Genomic DNA, 20,793 nt, shown 5'->3' with positions numbered 1-20,793 from the left:
GTAAGTGTATACATTGAGTAATTTTGAGAAAATATCATAATCTCACAGTAAGTAAGGAATTTTAGCATTTTAATCTGATCTCTGCCTTTGACCATTGACCTCATAACCAAAAACTTCCCACGAGAATCATTGCCAGGTAATACATGTACATGTACATTTGCTAAGGTTCATGAATATACCTTGAGCCATTTCTGAAATACAGAAAAAAAGTGAAATTTTAGCATTCTCACTTGAACCATGACCGTTGACCCCCATGGCCCAAAAATATCCCTAGAGAATCTTTACCTGGTAATACAAACATACAGAAAGTTTATGAAAATACTTTCAGGTCTTAATGGGATGGGGGGGGGGGGTGGAATTTTACATATGACCTTTGACCTTAAGCATGTGAGCCTGAATGTTGATTGGCACAGCTCTGTCCACTCACATATACGCCAAGTTTCATTTTTTTTTTTTTTTTTTAAAGGTATGATACCTCAAGCTGTGTTCAAGTTACGCTGTCCACAAAATCGATTACGCCAAAATGGACAGACAAACAGACAGACAGACAGATGGAGGGATAAATGGACAGACAACGCAAAAACAGGATGCTTCCGGCAACACTTCTTGGCGGAGGCACAGCAACATATTAAAAGGAACATATCACCTATGGAAGTGACATCATGCACATCCATCAATGCACTTGAAGTGAGGTTGAAATGGACTGATTTGAACAAAGATGTCGATGTATGTCTTTCACAATAGGACAAAGTTAACTTCAGTGTACCAGATTTTTCTCATTCCAGTCTTCCTACGTGAATATCATAATCTTGTCTCCTTCTTTTCTATCTCCTCCTTCTAAGCCCTAGTTGTTGTTTTTTTCTTCTTCTTCTTCTCTGCTCTAATTGATTCTCCTTACGTTCTCCATCCACATATAACTTCCTCTTTACCTTCACAATTAAAGCCTGGCTCAACTGCTTTGTGTATGCTGTTAACAGAAATCCCTCCCCCTTGGAACAAAGCCACATGAGATATTCTCTTGATTTTATGTGTCCCATCGAACTCATTTCATGTTGCAATTTCTATCTGTTTGGTAGTTCCTACCAATCCTATTTCTGTTCAGTTTGACTGTCTTGCAAATGTCAGCTTTGCATTCTTCTACATGACAGAAGAAAAAAAAAATGGAAATGATTTTTTTTCCCCCCACAAAACTGCTCAATGGAGAGAGAATTGTTTGCGGCAATGACCTCACATAAACCTGACACAGTTGTGACTTTTTGGTAGTTTCTGAATGCACAGAAGAAAAGATATGAACTCTTGACTATGCACATTGTACAGATGATGGTACAACTGATATAAAACCTACATAATTCCTAGAAACTGTGCACAACTTCCAACTTGAATGGACAGCTTGCTGCTAAAGGATGATTTCTCTCATTGCTGTAACGATGCCCTAACCCTCACTGCACTGTGGAGATGTTGTAACAGAGCCTCAGCTGCCCGCAGTAATGTCTTAGTCTACCCTGACCTAACTTAGATTGAAATGAAACTGATATATGACAAGTGATTTTTTTCTCTTTTTTTTCCACAGCGCAAAATGACATTGAACCAGAGAAGAACAGACTCGAACTAATGCTGTCTTTGTTTCACTGCACAGGGTAATCAGCCACTAAATGAACGCCTTAGAAGAGTAATTGATAATTCATTTCTGCAGAACAATTTTAACCCCCCTCCCAAAAAAAAAAAGAAGAAGAAAATAGATACCAGTATACAGGCAAATAGAAATTAAAACAAAATAAACATAAAAAACACTCCCTTTTTAAGTGCAGTTAATCAACTGCATCTAAATTTGTGGATTTGTCATCAACTTCTTCATAGACCTCCTCCTCCGCCTCCTCCCCCTCAGCGCCCTTCCCTTGGTCATCCCCCCCGTTCTCCTCCTCCTCATCCTTGGCCCCACCTCCGGGCACCCAGAGGCCGGAGTCCACGCAGCGCTTCATGTGGTAGGTCGCGTCCTCCGGTGACATCTTGGCGATGGTCTCCTGCAGTTGTGTGATACTCTTGGAGTCAAAACACTCTTGAAGCTCCTGTACAGTGATAATCAAAAGCATGGCAGACAGTGAGAGTGGGAGGACAGTCTTCATCCCAAATGATCATCTGCTCCAAAACCTGTGGGCGGGAAGATCCATGCTTATATTACTGTTGGTCTTGATACCAATGAGCCTAGTCTGACAAAGAGATTATTTGATAAAGTGCAGGGGGAAAAAATGTGCAACAGGTAATATGTGATCAGCTGTGGAGACGACAAAATATCATATACCATCATTACTACCATCAACATCATCACCGCTGTCACCATCAACATCATCACCGCTGTCACCATCAACATCATCACTACCATCAACATCATCATCATCACTACCATCAACATCATCACCATCATGACTAATATCACCATCATTACAACTATGGACATCATCATCACTACGATCAAAATCATCATTATCATCACTACAGTCAACATCATAGCCACCATCATCACTACCATCACCAACATCTTCACTGCTGTCACCATCATTATCACCACCATTATTACCATCACAATCATCACTATCGTCATCATCATCATCACTACCACTACTACCATTACCATCATCACTACTATCAACATCACTACTGTCACCATCATCACCATCACACTCATCACCATCATCACTACCATCAACATCACAACTGTCACCATCATCACCATCACACTCATCACAATCATCACTACTATCAACATCATAACTGTCACCATCATCACCCTCACACTCATCGCCATCATCACTACCATCAACATCACAACTGTCACCATCATCACTGTCACACTCATCACCATCATCACTACCATCAACATCACAACCATCACCATCATCACAACCATCACCATCATCACAACCATCAACATCATCACTACCATCAACATCATCACTACTGTCACCATCATTACCATCACATTCATCCCTATCATCACTTCCATTAACATCAGCACTACCATCACAATCTTCATCATCATCATCATCATCACTCCCATTGATTGCTGCATCAGCATCCTGAGCAGACAGCACCAGCCACCTACGCACCTGCCACCTGCAACCTGGGATGGTAAAGCAGGCGGGTGGACAAACTTACTTTGGGTAATGACTCGTAAACGTCCACTGGATCCAAACCTCCTGGTCCCAACCTTTCTTGCTTTTCCTTCTCCATCTCCTACAGAAGGAAGAAAACACAGAGAGTCATTACGCACAATACAACTCAAAAGATTTCCCTCCCCTCTTAATCTTCTCAACTCTTCTACAACTCCCAGCATCTCTCTGCAAGGGTCAGTCAAATCAGAGCAAGGTCTTGTTTTCTTTCACATTCTTTCACAGTAGTTTTAGCATCAAATTTTGCATGTAGTGAACTCCAGGAAAAAAACAAATTAGACATTGGTTCAAATATTGAAATTTCAACATGTCAACTACCTCTTCTCTTATTTTCACAGCCCATTAGCCATCCTGTGGTATCTTAAACCTGATTTTATCTAATGCGTTGAGGACAGACTGATTTTGCTATAACACGCATTTCCCATAGACCCCTGCCCGAGTATACTTGGGACTCGTCCTCGACGGGTTAATAGCCAAACCTCCAAATCTCCTACTGCATCTAAACGTAAACATTTTACATCCTGTCCTAAACCACCTGTTCTAAATAAGAAATTGAAGGAGGTTACATAAAATATGAAAATATCCATTTCCTCTGCAGTATGTTACCATGTTTGATTTTACATATTGTGTTTAAATGACATTTTTTGTTGTTGTTCAAGTGCAACATGTTTGACGTGCAGCAGGCCTAACTGGCTCTTAGCTTCAGAGTCAATTTTCTCAATACTCTGCTCTTGTAGTGACAGTCTTTATCATCATTTCGATGGGCAGAGGTTTTGAGATTGGGCCGAGCAAATAATATCTGATTTGAGAGCTTAAAGTAGGAAAGACTGGAAAATAAGAAGGTGTAAAGGGATCAAGGCTTAGATGATGACATGTAGTCCCATGTAGTGCCCACCATCTGTCTATGTTAATCTGTCAGGGCTACTTCTTAAAGCTCTCAAGTTTTCATGAATACCTAAAACTCATTTGTCCTACACCTTCCCTCCCCCACTGTATCTCTCTCTCTCTCTCACTCTCTTTTCTTTCTATAAGTATAATGTAATTTATCTATCCATCTTTTCCTCGCTCTCTCTCTCTCTCTCTCTCTCCCTATGCATCTCATTGTTTCTTAATGAGAGAATGGCATGACCATCAAAAACAAGCTGATTTCAATCACCATTTCACTTTAGAGCAAAGGCGTCGGCTGTCCTTGCCGTAGAAATTTCGCCTCAGCTTGGAACGCTCATTGTAAATTCAACTTCCGCCCACTAGCCTCATCACAGCTGAGGCGCTAAATTACATCTAATCAAAATTGTTTTTCCTTGATAAGATACGGGGATCTATGCAGACAACCTAAGCCACTCACAAAGGCAATTTGGAGTTGCTGGTTTTTGTTTTTTATATTTCCCACATGAGGCTTACATCTGTATACGTATGACAAAGTTGGATAGAAAAAGCACATAAGGCCGTCTGAGCTCTTAATACGCAGACACAATAATCCAGCAAGCTTCTACCCACCCTAAGATTGCCATTTAAAAAAAATAAAATAAATGTCACATTTCATGATAGACTATGCAAAATTTCTTTTTTTTAATTTGTTTGGTTTTTCAGGACAGATTGATAACATGACAAATGTGTATTCCTCTACAGTACTAGACCTGGATGATCAGCCAGAAACAAATGTGCCAAAGACAACATACTATAGAAGTGCTACCACATATGCAGCCACGGACAGCAATGCACTATGTTGGGGAACTAATTCTGTGCTCTAATTTGGAAGAGTACTTTACAATATGTATTGCACGAAATTACCACTTAGAACTCTTCAACAGCTGTACGCTGTCATGTGGGCTGACATGCATTCTGCTTCTCTTACCAGCATGAATACCAAGGGTTGTTGTGGCTAAGACAGCTAAGTGGATAAAATCATAAGACTCTCAGTTTTGTGGTCCCTGGTTCAAATCACGGCAAGGCACCTTCCAGTTAGCCACAGGTCCTGTGGTAGCTGCTCATAAGAATTTAGGTGCTTCCTTGTATGTGCCACATAGAAAGAAACCCAAACATTCAGCATGGCACTAGAAAACAGCCTTTCATATTTTCTTGAAATAATTTAATTGAATGCCTCCACAAGTTGCCCTCAAATTCAGTACATCTCTTCATCATTTCTTTGTCAATACACTTGACCATACAATGTATGTCACTTACAGCACTATTTAATTGGCAATGAGTTCATGCCACTTGTCAAATACAAATCTGGCCGTTGTTTACAGTACACAAAGCAATTGAGGTGTAACAATATAACACTCCCCATACACAGCTACTGTGATATGACAGAGTTTAAAGGATTATGTAATCTCTAATCACCAACAGACAGATTCCATGCCATCGGTGCTGGTGTTGGTGCAGAAAGCATGCGGAGGTGATGTACAACCCAGCGGACAAAGTGCAGTCAGGTTCAGCTATCAGGCATGTCTCTGACGCATGGACCATAAATTCCAGGCCGTGATATGACTACTTTCATTGTAACTTCAACAACCAGCCATGCCATTTCTAATAGAGCCCATGACAATAATTCTGGTACAAGGAAGGGCTACAGCCAACAATAGTCGCATCACTGAAGGCAGTTTACAGTGGACTCCCGTTATAATGAAGTCCTCGGGACCGGCAGTTTTCTTTCATTATATCGAAATTTTGTTGTAACTGAACAAAAAATAGACAACAAAAATACATAAAGAGGAAAATGTTGCAGCCGTAATTTTTACTTTGTCGTATAAAACTGAAATTTGTTATATATGCATGTTCGTTATAATGGCAGTGCACTGTACTTTCTCCTCCCCCAACTAAAACTACAGCAACAACACAAACAACAACAACAACAACAACAACAACAACAACAACAACAACAACAAAAACAACAACAACAACAACAACAAAACCACCCAACTACAAGAAGATAACATCTTGAATTACCTCTTCGGCTTCCTTGTAGGCTCTCTCAATGCGGGCCTTGGCCCTATCCCTGACCCTCGCCTTGAAGGAGTTCAGTTCATCGTCAAAGGCCTCCTGGTACTGCCTCTCTGCAGCCACCATCCTGAGCAGAAGATGTAACAATAATAATAATAATAATAATAATAATAATAATAATAATAATAATAACAATAATAATAATAATAATAATAATAATAATAATAGCAGCAACAACAACAACAACAACAATAATAATAATGATACTGATGTCTTATTCATCCAGGGTAGCCTCTTCAGTGTTGCCACTCCTCTACCAGAGGGCCCTGCCATCATTATTACCCTAGCATTGACAGGTACCCATTTACACCTGGGTCGAGAGGGACATGGTGGGTAAAAACGTCTTGTCCAAGGACAGGAGAGCTTGGCGGGAATCGAACGTGGGTCCTCCATTTGGGAGTCGGGAGTCTTATCGATACACCATGCCACAGCGCCCCCACATTACAGCAAGGAGAAATAAATTTAAATATTGTATCTGTCCTTCAAACCCATTTTAAGCTTAGGGAAATGTGACACTTTGCAGCCAAAACTGACAGTCATAATCGAAGCGGATCACAATGCAAATGCCCACCTATTTTGGATTCTGGAAAATGCCATCATTTTACACACTTCAAAAAACCCACACAAATGTGAAAGTTGCATGTGATGACAGCCACAAAGCAGTGGAGGCGAGAGAATAGTGGAACACCATTTGGGTTGTTCCTTACATATAAAAATCAAATATGTTTAATTCCACAGCAATCTTCACATCCAGAGTTCTTCTGACACATGTGTACCTTATGTTTTTCATGCCACTATGGAATAACACCACATAAACAAACATAGAAAGAGGAATTCAAATGGCTGGTACATTTTTATATATACATATATATTTTAGCATTAGAGACTGTGTGTCTTGCTTATTCAAACATAATATGATGGTTTGAAAACATTATTTGCTCGTCTGCATGAGTGATAGATCACTTGCTTGTTCACCCGGCAACCATTCTCACATATGACATACTTGTCTGCCTCCTTTAACCCTTAATGTGCCATGTTCGCATGCCGGACTCAGTCGGCAGTTGCCAAGCTCACAAAATTCTGCTCAAGACCACAACCCCGCCAATATTGATCGATAAATCACCAAATGCCACAGTACAATGAAAGCTTCATTCGTGATTCTATTCCTCACACAGCTAAGCTGTGTCAAGTGGTGATTGAAAAGCAATAATCCGGGGGGGGGGGGGGGGGGGGGGGGGGTTGAGTAAATTCTAATTTTCTGTCACAGTTGTATGTGCAAAAGACTTCCCCCCTAAACCTGGAAGACAAGGAGGCTACTGTCTTTGTACTCGCCATTTCCAGCAAAATATAATAAAAGCTTTGCACAAAATTTGCTTCACAGCAAAGTTTGGAATTTTGTCTACAACCTTGCTCACTGTATGTCTTCCATAAACATTTCTATAGAAAGTTATGTGGCTTCAAAAAACAGTGTTTTCCAAAAGCACTTACACACATTGCTATCTCCAAATAATGTGGCACTCAGGGGGTTTACACCATGGCACACACAGAGTTAATGCACACGTACACAACTCCAGCATACATGTATATACAGGGCTGCACACTACCCCATAATTTCTACCGGTCTGACCTGTCTGTTGGACCAGTAGGTACCCAGTTTTTTCCATTTTTACTGATCCATTCCTGAAAAAGTTATTGGTCAGTGATTTTTACTGGTCCTGGACTGTCGGACCAGTGCCAGTGTGCAGCGTTTATATATATTTATTAATTTCCAAACATATTTTTTGAACCAATTAACACATCCATCAACTCCTGAATATCTGATTGTGTGTTTTTGTTTGTGTAAACTCTCAATAAGATTGTGTGTGTTCATGTACAAATATCATATCTGTTACAATGTATATCATTATCCTGTTAACATAAAGCAATTTTGTTAAATGGCATCAAAAAGATCTTACCGATAGACCATTTATATGTTTATTCAGGAGAGATAGAGAGTTGACAATAATGCTCCCGACACATAACCAAAGTGAAAATTCAAACTCAAACATGTATCAGGAATTTCTCTTGTAAATGAGGAAACATATGGCACTCACTTTTTGAAGAAAGGCCGGATGCATGACCTCGGGTCTCGGTCCATGCTCTTGGCCAGTTCCAAGAGATACTGCATGACAATTGTCTGATGGGCTACTCGCTCCATTAGTGCATGTTTCTGGTGAGACAAAAAGAACAAGAAAAAAAAAAGGAGAACTAGAAATATTGCTGCAGTACACCTTAATAATATGAGACAACAGTTTCACATAATTTAGCAAGAGATTTCATTGACATGTTTGAAAGTTTGATGGCAAAAATGTCTTGATTGGATAAATATACATACAGTGTATCTTTAAGCAATTTGTGTTTGGATGGTGAAATTGTTTGAGAGAGCAATTGCATTGTATTTCAGAATTTTACTAGTTTCATGATTGCTTAAGCACTAACAGGATACAATTTTGACCCCGTTTACAGTGCGAGGCTCGGCCGTGGCCGAGCCGCGGCCGAGCCCAGCCTCGCTTCAGTGTAAACGCGCAAAAGGCCAAATGCGAGGCCAAAATTGGCCTCGCATTTGGCCTCGCTCTGGAGGTGGTCTCGGCCGCGGCTCGGCCGCGGCCGAGCCCGGCCTTTTCTTGGTGTAAACGCAAACTGGGCCAAATGCGCGGCCAATTGCGCGGCCAATTTTAGTCTGGCTTCCAAACCATCTGCCTGTATCTTTCGCTATTCAGGATATTAACCCCCTCAACGTCGAAAACTAGTATAGTTTAAGGTGGTTTTGTCCTGCAAAGGATTCTTTCCTTCGGCAAAGGCCTTTGCCCGAACGGCGACTTCGTTGCCACGGAATTCATTTGGCACAGGGTCTGAAAATCAGACAATACCAAATTGCATTTGTTTACAAGCAGAGCGCCACTATACGACAAAATATTGAAAGGTTTGAATCAAAAGCGTGGCCGAGCCCAGCAGTGTAAACGGACAAAATTGCGAGGCTCGGCCGCGCAATTGAGGCCGGGCTCGGCCGCGGCCGAGCCGCGGCCGAGCCCGGCCCCGCACTGTAAACGGGGTCTTTGTTGATATTTGACCTCATGACCATATGACCATTTTTTAGCAATTGCAGAAAATTAGGTTACCTATCTACCATTTACATCATGACCCAATTCACCCAAACCTGCACCAGAACTCAGCTCTCATAATACATGCATTTATACATATACAAACTGCAAGAGGAAACCTTGAGCCATTTCAGAAATATGAAGTAAATAGTGAAATTTGAGTATTTTTCATTTGACCTTTTGACCCTTGATCTTCAACCCCAAGGCCCGAAACTCTGTCCAAATAATTGCTCTCTAGTAATACACATAATATGCACCAATTTTCATGACATTACTTTAAACCATTTTCAAAATAAAGGGAAAATATTACTGTAAAACATGATATATTCGCGGCATGAAAATTTCGCGAATTGGAGCCGACGACCTTTCTCACAGCATGAAATTTTCGTGACTTGGCGGCAAATTGCCACTGGCGTCCAATGCATATTGTGTCAGCAAGAACTTTCGCATGCATTTTAATTTCACGAATGTTGCCGCTCACGAAATTTGCAAAATTAAAATGCATGCGAAAATTCGTTTTACAGTAATTTAAAAAAATATATATTTACTTAACCTTCGACTCCATGGTCAGAGTACAAATGTTCTCCCCTGCATTATCACTGTGTGGTAATGCATATGTACATTGTATGGATAACAAGTTTAATTAAGTGTGTACATTAAGTTATTTCCAGACTGGGAGAAAATAATGTAATTTCTGCCTTGAATAGCATAATTTCAACATTTTACCTAACCTTTTTGACCAAGTACATTTGTATACATATATGCTGCACTAAGTTTCATAAAGATGCCTTGAGCCATTTCTGCATCAAAAGGCATAAAAAACAAGAGACCAAGGGGTCTAGAGCTCAACTGAGTATCACAGTGCAGTTTCCACACATTCTTGCTGACCATTACCCAACAATAACATAGCAACTTGGGGAGCTTTGGGGGACCTCCAGGATGCATGGTGTCTATTTCACACTGGAATTAATACCTGTCAGATTTGTAAAAAATCTGGAAATGTATTTCAAAAAGGCCAAATGTGAAAACTGGCCCCAAACCTGGTCCCGGCCGGCAAGGATGCCACCTTGGACCTGCCATAAACAAACCTGAAAATACGCTTACTAATGTATATTGCATTTACTCATAGCATTTATAGTTTTCAGAATTTTTCTTTTTTAAATTCTCTACATTTGGGGGTTAGCCTCCTGGAGAACCTGAAGTGGGGTATGGTGTATATCTGTGCAATCATATCTGATCATCCTAGTGATAATATTGGCAAAGTCTGGTGAAACATGACTGGATTCTCGAGAGGAAGATGAAAATGTAAAAATTTGGCCCTAATTTGGTCCTACTTCCCAACAGCATCACCTTACAGTAGCTCTATCACTTCTGGGTCTAGAGAAGAAGGATTCTAAAGATTCCTGTATTTGGGGCTTTGGGGTCCCCTGGGGAACCTCCAAGAAGGGCATAATACCAAACTGTATAAAAATATATTCTATCATTATGGTGATACTACCTACCACGTTTGGTGAAAACTTGACATTGCTTTTCCAAGAAGATGAAAATGTAAAAACTGGTGACCAATTTGCCTCCCCCCCCCCCCCTCCCGCTTCCCTGCCAGAGGAGGGCAAACCCAGATCACCCAAGAATAAACTATGCCTCATCACCTCTGGTTCTAGAGAAGACAAGTTTTTAACCCGTTGCCGACGGGCTGATTTTGCTACAACATGCATTTCCCATAGACACTTGCCCAAGTATACTTGGAATTCGTCTTCAATGGGCTAAGATTCCTAAATTGATAGGCTTTGGGGTACCCAAGCCCCCATATCACTACAACAGACAGAAGACATACTGGGCTCTAAGGCTTCATGCTTCTCACAAGAAGTCCAATTTCTTTTTAAATCCACAGTTAGTAAATGACACACACAAACACAAAAATTGACATTCCATCAATTGGCATCTATTTTTGAACACATATTTCTTTCTTTCCTTTTTAACATATTTTAGTAAGTTAATTCTATTTCTATGCACATCCGCATACAGTAAGTCAGATAAACTCACATCCCACCTACTGGGATATAGATAGATGAATATCTGAATATCAATGCATTTCATCAGCACGGATAATCTCTTCCACTGCAAAGTTGATGTATCTGATCTGGAGGCGCTTTACCATGTCTTTAACCCTTTAAAAGCCAAGTTCATATATACCAGTACTCATCTCAACTGGAATACCACCTTTCATACCAGGGAAGTGTGTTCATGTTTTCAAACAACCGTCACACAGTTATTGTCTCTGCCCTGTTGAACTTGCCTAATAGTATTGTATGCAAGAGACTTATTCAATTATTGACATCATTCATGTTATCCCCCTCGACCCCTCCCCACAACAACAACAACAACAAAAAGATTTCCCTGGTTTGCCTATGAATAAGTTGTTTTCTTGAGTCTACAATGCTTATAATTCATGAAATTCTTCCTTCGAGATGTTTTCGTTGCAACTGATTGACAAATTGTCCTACATCGACATAAATAAGCACTGAATTGATCAGTGTTTTAGTAGTAGCCATGATAAAAGAAATCATGGGTGTACATACTCGAGCAGGATTTGAACCTATGACTTCCTGATCTCTGGACAGGCGTCATCTCCACCAGACCACCGAGCTTCCACTCAACAGCAAGTGTTGGTTCTAATCCTTATAGCATGCAGCAGGTACTGCATAATTATTCAAATTCATGAAATTCTTCTGTCGAGATGTTTTCATTGCAATTGATTGACAATAATTTCCCTACATCGACGTTTACATCAATGTGGACAATTTGTCAATCAGTTGCAACTCTTACAATGTATCTATCATTTAAGGTAGAACATAGCTCTCTTCCACCATTTGGAATTTGCTTGCACTATGTCGAAAGGCTTTACCAAGAATTGTCTGGCTGATGTGATTTGCCAAGATAATGAGTTGTTTATCCCGTTGAGGATGAGTCCCGTTAATACTCAGGCAAGTGTGTATGGGAAATGCGTGTTGTAGCAAAATCAGCCCGTCTTCAACGGGTTAATGTCAAGCCCTGATATTACTAACGGCCCAAAACTTTCTCTAGACAATCTTTATCAGACAATACATGCATACACTAAGTTTCAAGGAAATACCTTCAGGCATTGCATAGGTATGGGGGAAATCGTGAAATTTTGAGCATTTGACCTTGACCTTTGACCTTGAGCATGTACCCCCAAAGTTGATAGGCACAGCTTCGCCCACTTATACATATACATGACAAGTTTCATTAGAATACCTCAAACATTTTTTTCTTAGTTACGCTGTCTACAAAATTTATTACGGACAGAAGGACGGACGAACAACCCCGAAAACATCATGCCTCTGGCAACACTTCGTGGCGAAGCGGAGGCATAAAAAGGCGGTGCCGTCAGAATGCTGATAAATCCACTGCCAATTTAGCACAGCATGGTGACCTTGCTGCGGGCTTGTCGTTTATGGAGAGACTGCCAATGGAAATCTTTCAGCACTTGTGTGACACTGCTCTGTTGGTTGTATATCGTACGGGACCCCAGGGCCACTCAAAATTGATGTCGAGCCACCAAATTTACAAAAAGTTTAACTTTTTGTGGCCCAATCTGGCAACTAAGCTTCAAAATAGATTATTATGCTTCCTTTTATTTCAGGTTTACATTTCTTTTTTTGACAAACCAAAATTTCAAACTGAAAGGGTTTAGCAGCCCAACGAGCCATCGGAGGAAAAACTTAACCTGCTGAAGATGAGTCCCAAGTATACTCGGGCAGGTGTCTATGGGAAATGCGTGTTGTAGCAAAATCAGTACGTCCTCAACCAGTTAATGTCAAGCCCTGATATAACTATGTAACTACATAATTTCTATATTTATTGCTCTCGTGATCAGGTATACGATATGTCACATCCGGTATAACTGGAGTGAAAGCAAACAGCTCACCATTCTTTTACGTAATTTATCAATGACATTTTCTGTGGCTATCAGAAATGTTGAGATGGACCATATCTGAGAGTTTCATGCAATTTCAAAGCCAATTTTGGAAGAAAAGTAGATGATTTCATCTCTAAAATTACGCCGATCGTGCACTGATTGGGTTTTATCTTCACTCCAGCCGCCGCTACATACCTGGATATCTGACCATCAGAATACACAGCAAATCACAAATAATAAAACCTTAACTACTAGGATGTAAATTTGATTTTAACCTCCGCCAAGGGAGGAGGTTATGTTTTCATCGCCGTTGATTTGTTTGTTTGTCTGTGTGCAAAATAACTCAAAAAGTTGTAAACAGATTTGGATGAAACTTGCAGGGTAGGTTGAGAATGACACAAGTAACAGATGATTGAATTTTGGTAGTGATTCGGGAAATTTTATGGATTTTATGAAGGATTATCAGTATTTTGGAAGGTATGGTCAATGAACTTGGGAGTTCAAGCTGCGTATTTTTGAGGTTTTCATATGTGCACTGGAGTGCATGCTGTAGTTTCTGGTCCAGGGCGAGGCGCGCCGCGCAGCTGGCACAGTGTAACAAAAGGTTTCTATATTGGGAAATCGGGCAATTTTCAGCAAGCATACAATTGTATGTATGGGTAGAAATCACTGATCTTTACGGAAGAACAAGATCAGTGGTGGAAATGAGCTGTTTGGCGGAGGTCTGCGCTCTCACAGTGCTTCTCTGTTTTTTGTTTTGTTTTTCTGATAGTTTACCTCTTCCACTTCAAGATTGATGCACCAGATTGCGAGGTAGTTCGCCGTGTCTTCACACACCAGGTCGGGATGGTCGATGAGAAACCTCTCGGAATCGTGGTAAATGTTGTGCATGCCATACTTCTTGATGAGATCCTCATTCTTTTTGACAAAGTTTGCCTGTGAGTGGGGCCACCATAAAGGGTGAAGAAAGAGGAAGAAGAAACGAATAAAAAGAGGCATTTTGATTGAGAAATACGTACTACGTGTTTTTGGATTGATTTATGTGGCCACAAAAGAAATGGCAACATGATTATGGGCAAGCTACCATGGGACTTGTGGTCCTCTCAGTCGGACTATGCAATGAGGATAAAGTGCATAACGTAGGGGCACAGCTGCCGCCAGGGGACTTGAACCAGGGACTTCATGCGTAGGAGTCTGTGGTGTGATCCACTGAGTCACATCAGTTTAAGTACAGAGAGGATTCAGGCCACTATATTGGCCAAGTCCCTGCACAAAGAGTTTGCCAAGCTCATATTATTACAGCTAACCCATTCGTTTTGCATCTGATTTGGTGTGCACATCACTAACTTTCTAACAGGCTTATCAAAAGTATTTAGGATGGAGAGGTAATGCTTTTATCTGTAAGCGACAGGAATATGCCAATGCAAATAGTTTATGCAATCATGGTGGATTGAGGGGCATGTGGTGACAATTTTCCTTCTCACAGGCAAATAGGAAGACTGCTGGATGTAAAACCAAATGCACTGTTTCCATGACAACGTACTAAATGCAAGTAAAATTTTAAAAGTGAAGATATTTTACCCTTAACTATACAGTGAAAGCAATTCAAAGATTTTGAAGTGAAATCTTGAAAAAGCATACCTCCCAGAAAACTAGTAAAATTCTACAGGCCACCGTTCAATCAAATTTGTTACAAATATGAGGGGAAAGGGCACAAACAAACCCTACTATCTTCTCAGCAGAAATCATAAACAAGTATGTAAGCCTCTTATCAATGGGAGTCAGGCGTCAATTCCCTCACAACAGGCCATAGCACAGATGTGTTATTAGAAGATGGTCTGGAAAATCTGGCATTGACACAAAAGATAGAAGGAAAGAGGGGCAGAGGAAGGAAATGAACGTTGTGGATGACCGTTCCTAATGCTTGGGTATGAGAGCGAGGTAGAAGACATAGACATGGGCTGATTGAGAAGGCTAGAAACGGAGCTTTGTGGCACACCATTAACGCCTACATCATCTCCAGATATGGCACCTACAGTGAGAGAGAACAAAGACGGGGAAAAACATGTTGCTCTCTCTGTAATGTAAAGCTTTGCTTCCTAATGAAACCCACTGACTCTATCTACAACAGTTAACCCGTTGAGGACGAGTCCCGAGTATACTCGGGCAAGCGTCTATGAAAAATGCGTGTTGTAGCAAAATCAAACCGCCCTCAACGGGTTGATAAGTGCCTGTGTTGATCTCAAAGAAGTGAAAGACCACACCCACCATTTTCTCTTCCTTCTCCTCCTCCGTGAGGTCTTCCTCTCTCTTCTCGTATTTGTTGATGAGCGTCTTTTCAAAGCCTGGCTTGCTTAGCGTATCCACGTTCCATGGGGTTAGCTGCAGAAGTTAAGACGCACACATTGAATGAACATTACCGTGAAATACTATCTGGCCATTGTCACATTTTGTGACTTTCAAGCACAGACTAAAGACAAACAAACAAATTAAAATCTGTCATCACAGCAATATTCTCAAGAAGAGTCAAGATCTCCGTCGCCCATCATATCAGGGCACCATTTCATGAAAGTTGTCAGTCTCTATTTCGATAAAATCCTTGGTGAGCTCTTGGGGGTCCGTTTCATGAAAGTCTTAAAAATAAAGAGAGACTTTTTGCTCATAAGATGCATTTATGAGACACTTCATGAAATGGATATGAAAGTCTTATATAGATACATACGAGAAACTTTGGCCATTCTAAGATTAATGTAGAGATTATTAAGCAATGACTTCATGAAATGGAACCCTGGTCAATGACTGGTACTATGGTAATTGTCAGAGACTGACAACTTGTCCAGGCTGACCACTTTCATCAAACAACGCCCAGTTCCTCCACTACATTATAGTCTCTGCAAAGAAACGCGACTGTTGTAGACAGATGGCCGCTAAAGACAGGGTCTTTAACATAGCTTTTCTCTCGGGGGGGGGGGGGGGGGGGGGGGGGGGGGGGAATTGTGTTCAGTGGTCGCATACAGCAGATGGCCGCTATAGATGGTGGTCGCTATATACACGTTTGCCTGTATAACACTGCGAATCTGCCAACTTTCTTTTCCATGCATTAATTCATGTGACAATTAATCAATTAAATTTTAACAAGGTTTCTGGCTGACCTGCATGGTCCTATACACCACTAAAGTCTCTGATATTGGGCAGATGTGAAGCTACATAAATATTGTAGGGTTGCAAATATTATGCAAAGCTCAAAACAAATAAAAAAAAATTTCAGTGACAAGATTTTATCATACCCAATGTACTCAATATTTCCCTTAAAATGGTGTATTTAGTGTTTCAATAAACCATTTTATAATTGGTTAATTAGAATGAAGATATTTCTTCATACATCTCTTGATGGTGACTGCTATTTGCTCACATCTTTTGTGTACTGGAGTGTTTTTCTTTTTCATGAAATTTAGTATCATCATGCAAAGTTCAACATTCCTTTTTTTTTAAACTTTATAGGTAACTGGGTCACCAAAATGTTGAACTAGAAAAGCACTCATAGAATGCATACCTCCGCCAAGCAGCTCATTTCCACCCATTATACACGCATGCTGAAAATTGCCCCATTTTCCGTTATAGAAGCCTTTTGTATACATCATCAGCTTCAAGCTATGTGATGCCTTGCCCTAGCAGAGCATGCGCTTTAGACCTCATATGCAAAGTGCAAATACGCCCAGCTTGAACTCCCAAGTTCATTGACTCTAACTGCCAATAGATAAAAAATCCTTTGAAAATCCACAAAAATTCCCGGATCACTACCAAAATTTAATCACCTGTTCCTTGTGCCATCAACTTTTCCTGCAAGTTTTATCCAAATCTGTTCCCAACTTTTTGAGTTATTTTGCAAACAGACAAACAAACCAATGCCAACAAAAGCATTTAACCTCCTGCCTTGGCCGAGGTAATAATGACTTCCAACTGACGAAAAGATAGGATCATATGCCATTATGCCATGTGGAGAAAGAGTAATTCTTTACGTCTACCACAAAAAAAATACTCACCCGCTCTTTCTTTTCAATCTCTGCCTCTTTCTCTCTCCATTTCTTTTCCTGGTCTTCCAGTTCTTTGAGTTTCACTTCAGCTTTCTTCACTCCCTCCTAAAAACAAATGCAGGGTCAAGAATGAATACACATCAGTAAGGTTGAAACTTCCATCCATGTACCAATGTAGGCCCTCATACAAACAAATCAAACTTCAGGACACTTCATAAAATTGCTGAGCTTCCCGTGAGTGAAAGCATCGCAGAGTTGTGCTAAATCCTCATCTCACCTATGAAATTCTGTCTGTCCCACATAGTAGGCCATGTGTTACAAAAGCAAACTCTTGTCTAAATATGCAAACAACATAATGTACTGACATATTTTTTTTTTCTAGGAGACGCAACTCTGTTTAATTTGACATGTTGATCAGTGCAATACTATTCTTCTTTCCACTTACAACTGGTAATAGGCTCAAGACACAAGCCATTTTGTATCAATTCAATCCCACATATCTGAACTACAGAAAAACAAATTCAAAACACAATAGGCGTTTTCACATCAGCCGGATAAAAACCCAAGCTCGAGATATTTTCCAATTTCCCAAGTCAGAAAATCGCGCGCTATTTCGAAACATCGGGCTGATTTGAAACCACCTAATGTAAGACTTCTGGTATCATTGGTGAAAGGGAACTACAGCCAGTGATCTGAAAGTCTTCCTGTGTCACCATCACTCTGGAATGATTTTGCCTTTATCATTTATTTCTACTAAAATTTTGCTATTTGCCATTGGCATGCTCTCGGAAACATGTCAGGCCCAATTCATTACGGTGAGCATATTTCTCTACTTGCTTTACTGAAGCATATACGTAAAAATTTCACTCAAGACTGAGTAATACTTAACTGGCAGCAATTCCAGACTAAGTGAGTCACTGATTAGAAATAATACATCATGTGTACTTACCTCATCTCCCTTTGTCTTTAAATTTTCTAGAAGGGACCTTGCATCTTCTAAAGCATTTTTCACTCTGAAAAGAGACACGCAAAACAAATAAGGGTAAATAAATAAATCTACACAACTACAGGACAAAAATACCATGGGTAAAGCAGATACCTTGGGCAAAGACACTAATACTAACAATCATCATCATCATTATCATCATTATCATCATCAAAAAAGCACTTGTTTAACCTATATCCTACCCATTTAAGCCCACTACTATATTGCTATAGCCATTATTGGCTCTTTCTCAAAGCTCATTTAAGACGATCTATTTTGTGTGACCCTGAAAGGGTCAAAGCATATACCAAATGAGTCAGTCTTTTGGCCATAATTTGCATCTTCACTTTCAGAGCAACTCCATCACTTGATACACTGGCACCCTGCCAGTTTGGCACCCTGCAGATTGTGGCATTGGCCAGCCACAGTGCACTGAGCCATGAATCCATGGACAGACAAGATGGCTCACTTGTTGGTTTCTGTGTCCACAGCTTTCCTCTCGTCTTCCTGCTCCTTCATCCGATCCACCCTGGCCTGGTGGCGCCATCGAAAGAGAGACGGTGTGTCGATGTTGGGATGAGTGTCATCCTCGTCATCCGACACCTGACCATACGAACAGACACAAACATTTGAAACAGCATCAAAGGTATTATCTAGCAAAATGGGGTACGTTCTACGATAGTACTTCCATTGCACAGCAATCCTAAACCAGCAAATTTGTACCACTTCAAACAGTGAAAACTATAACTTAAAATCAAATCTAATAGTAATACCATAACATTCACATCTTGAATTGACTGATGTCTTTGCTTCTGTCCTCGAGTTTTGATGACCTCGTCCATTAAAAAGTGACAGTAAACAGTTCAAGGTTATGAGATAAGAACACTGACCTGTGAATTAAATACATCACCTTAGTTACACATGAAATACGAGTAGAGAACGCCCAGCCTAGGTAGTAGGTGTCTAATCCAGTGATAGACTAGTAACTGTTAGAATCTACTTTGAATTTTATACTTACAGTAGGGCCTATTAGCATCAACGACGTTTATGTGCTTCAATTTTATGTCTCTCTCTATGTTACACAGCCCAGTGTCTGGTCGGGCTAGTCTCTCTCGAGATCTCCCTAAATCGCACGATTCATGTGGGCTTATAAATCATGTTGTAGTAACTTGTAAGTTGTAGGTACCTACAGCTAATCCAAATCTACAGTAGCTACAAATTATGTAATTACAATAATGTATTATGTAACGTTAATGGCAGGTCTAACAATTAGGCCCTACTTTCTAGATACAGCTTAATAGCTGCAAATTAGGCGGAGTATACTCTGTAGAACTTTTAGGCCTAACTAACGCGTTAGATCGTTGACGTTGGCGTTGCTCTAGACAGTTTACCCCTTTTCCTAGGGCCTATATGAACCACGGATAATTCATTTATACCATATTCAAAGTCTTAGTGTCAGCGACATGTCATAAAACGAACCTCTATGTGATCCCATTTGCTGTAATCCACCATTTTCAAGCCGATTTCAGCACATCACAGTCAAGTACAGGTCGAAATTCTTGGACAAGGCAGGCGGCTTCCAGTCGCTCTGTAGCTTGCTGAATACTACAATAACACGGGCTGCTGCTGCACCGTGCGTGTACGTGTGTCAGCGATAGCTAGCTAGCTCTGGCGAATATTCGGGAAGTCCCTGGCCCTGCACATCCATTCACTTTGTACACACGTTGCGGGAGGTTCACACTGCCCAAACGTACCCATCTCAAGATGGCGTCCTTCAATAAAATCTACCTGGGCCTAGCAGAATGATCGACCATAAGCCTTAAAGAAAAATACATTGTACATGGTACAGCAAGATCCCCCGCCCCCCCCCCCCTCCCAAATCAAAACTAACATTCTGATCGACAATTCGTTAGTAAGTTATGAAAGGGTGTGTAGGCCCTACAGTTCTGGTCGAGGCGAGGATTTAGCTTTTAACGCTTTACGAGATATTCAGAAACCACTCTATGAGATGTCAAAGAGCATGTAATTCTAAGGGGTATCAAAAGTTTATTTGATGAAAATCGGTTTTGAAATGGCTGAGATATCCAAAAACAAGGTGAAACAAAGAGATCCTAATAAAAGGCGTGGCCTGTCGCCTTTTATTATTGTCACTTTTTTGGATATCTCAGCCATTTAAAAACCAATTTTCAGGAAATTAAGGTTGAATCCTTCTTAGAATTACATGCTCTTTCATATTTCATAAGAGGTTTCTTATTACCTCACTTAGGAATGGTCAAAACATGAATCCCCACCTCAACCAGTACTGTACAGTCCCTTTAAGCTATAAAGAGTAAGAATAGATTAGAGGAAATTGAAAGTTAGTGATGATGATGATTACACTAACGATGGTGACAATGATGACGGTGATGCTAAAGATGATGGCGACGGAAGGATGACAATGATGGCGATGGTGGCCATTCATTCATCACGTTTGGCACAGTGACAAGTGTTGTGTGCGTGGGTGATACCGTTGATATTGTTTCTT

At 40.5% G+C, this 20,793-nt stretch overlaps 1 protein-coding gene across 1 annotated transcript; it reads right to left on the bottom strand.

Annotated features, from left to right (window-relative positions):
- Positions 1-1,808: 1,808 nt before the first annotated feature.
- On the bottom strand, positions 1,809-19,870 carry LOC139726662 (hsp90 co-chaperone Cdc37-like). The gene is made up of 10 exons (XM_071637648.1): positions 19,749-19,870; positions 18,739-18,872; positions 18,234-18,297; positions 17,294-17,389; positions 15,519-15,632; positions 14,028-14,186; positions 8,264-8,379; positions 6,117-6,237; positions 3,154-3,231; positions 1,809-2,066 (listed from the first exon to the last, which is right to left on the bottom strand). The coding sequence occupies exons 1-10, from the start codon at positions 19,779-19,781 to the stop codon at positions 1,809-1,811; spliced, it is 1,173 nt and encodes a 390-aa protein (XP_071493749.1). The 5' UTR covers positions 19,782-19,870.
- Between the last annotated feature and the right edge of the window lie 923 nt (positions 19,871-20,793).

Source organism: Diadema antillarum, unplaced genomic scaffold (assembly GCF_040938485.1).
Source record: "Diadema antillarum isolate AM-2024a unplaced genomic scaffold, OU_Dant_1.0 seq00000095_RagTag, whole genome shotgun sequence".
Lineage (NCBI taxonomy): Eukaryota > Metazoa > Echinodermata > Echinoidea > Diadematoida > Diadematidae > Diadema > Diadema antillarum.
The sequence above is the reverse complement of the archived record's forward strand: the minus strand, read 5'-3'. Positions and strand labels throughout refer to the sequence as shown.

Excerpts from the sequence above, each read along its gene's own strand:
- LOC139726662 (XM_071637648.1), bottom strand. The coding sequence starts at position 19,781 with ATGGTGGATTACAGCAAATGGGATCACATAGAG. Across the intron at positions 6,238-8,263 it reads ATCCGGCCTTTCTTCAAAAA|GATGGTGGCTGCAGAGAGGC; the intron begins GTGAGTGCCATA and ends TCTTCTGCTCAG. Across the intron at positions 2,067-3,153 it reads TTTACGAGTCATTACCCAAA|GAGCTTCAAGAGTGTTTTGA; the intron begins GTAAGTTTGTCC and ends ATCACTGTACAG.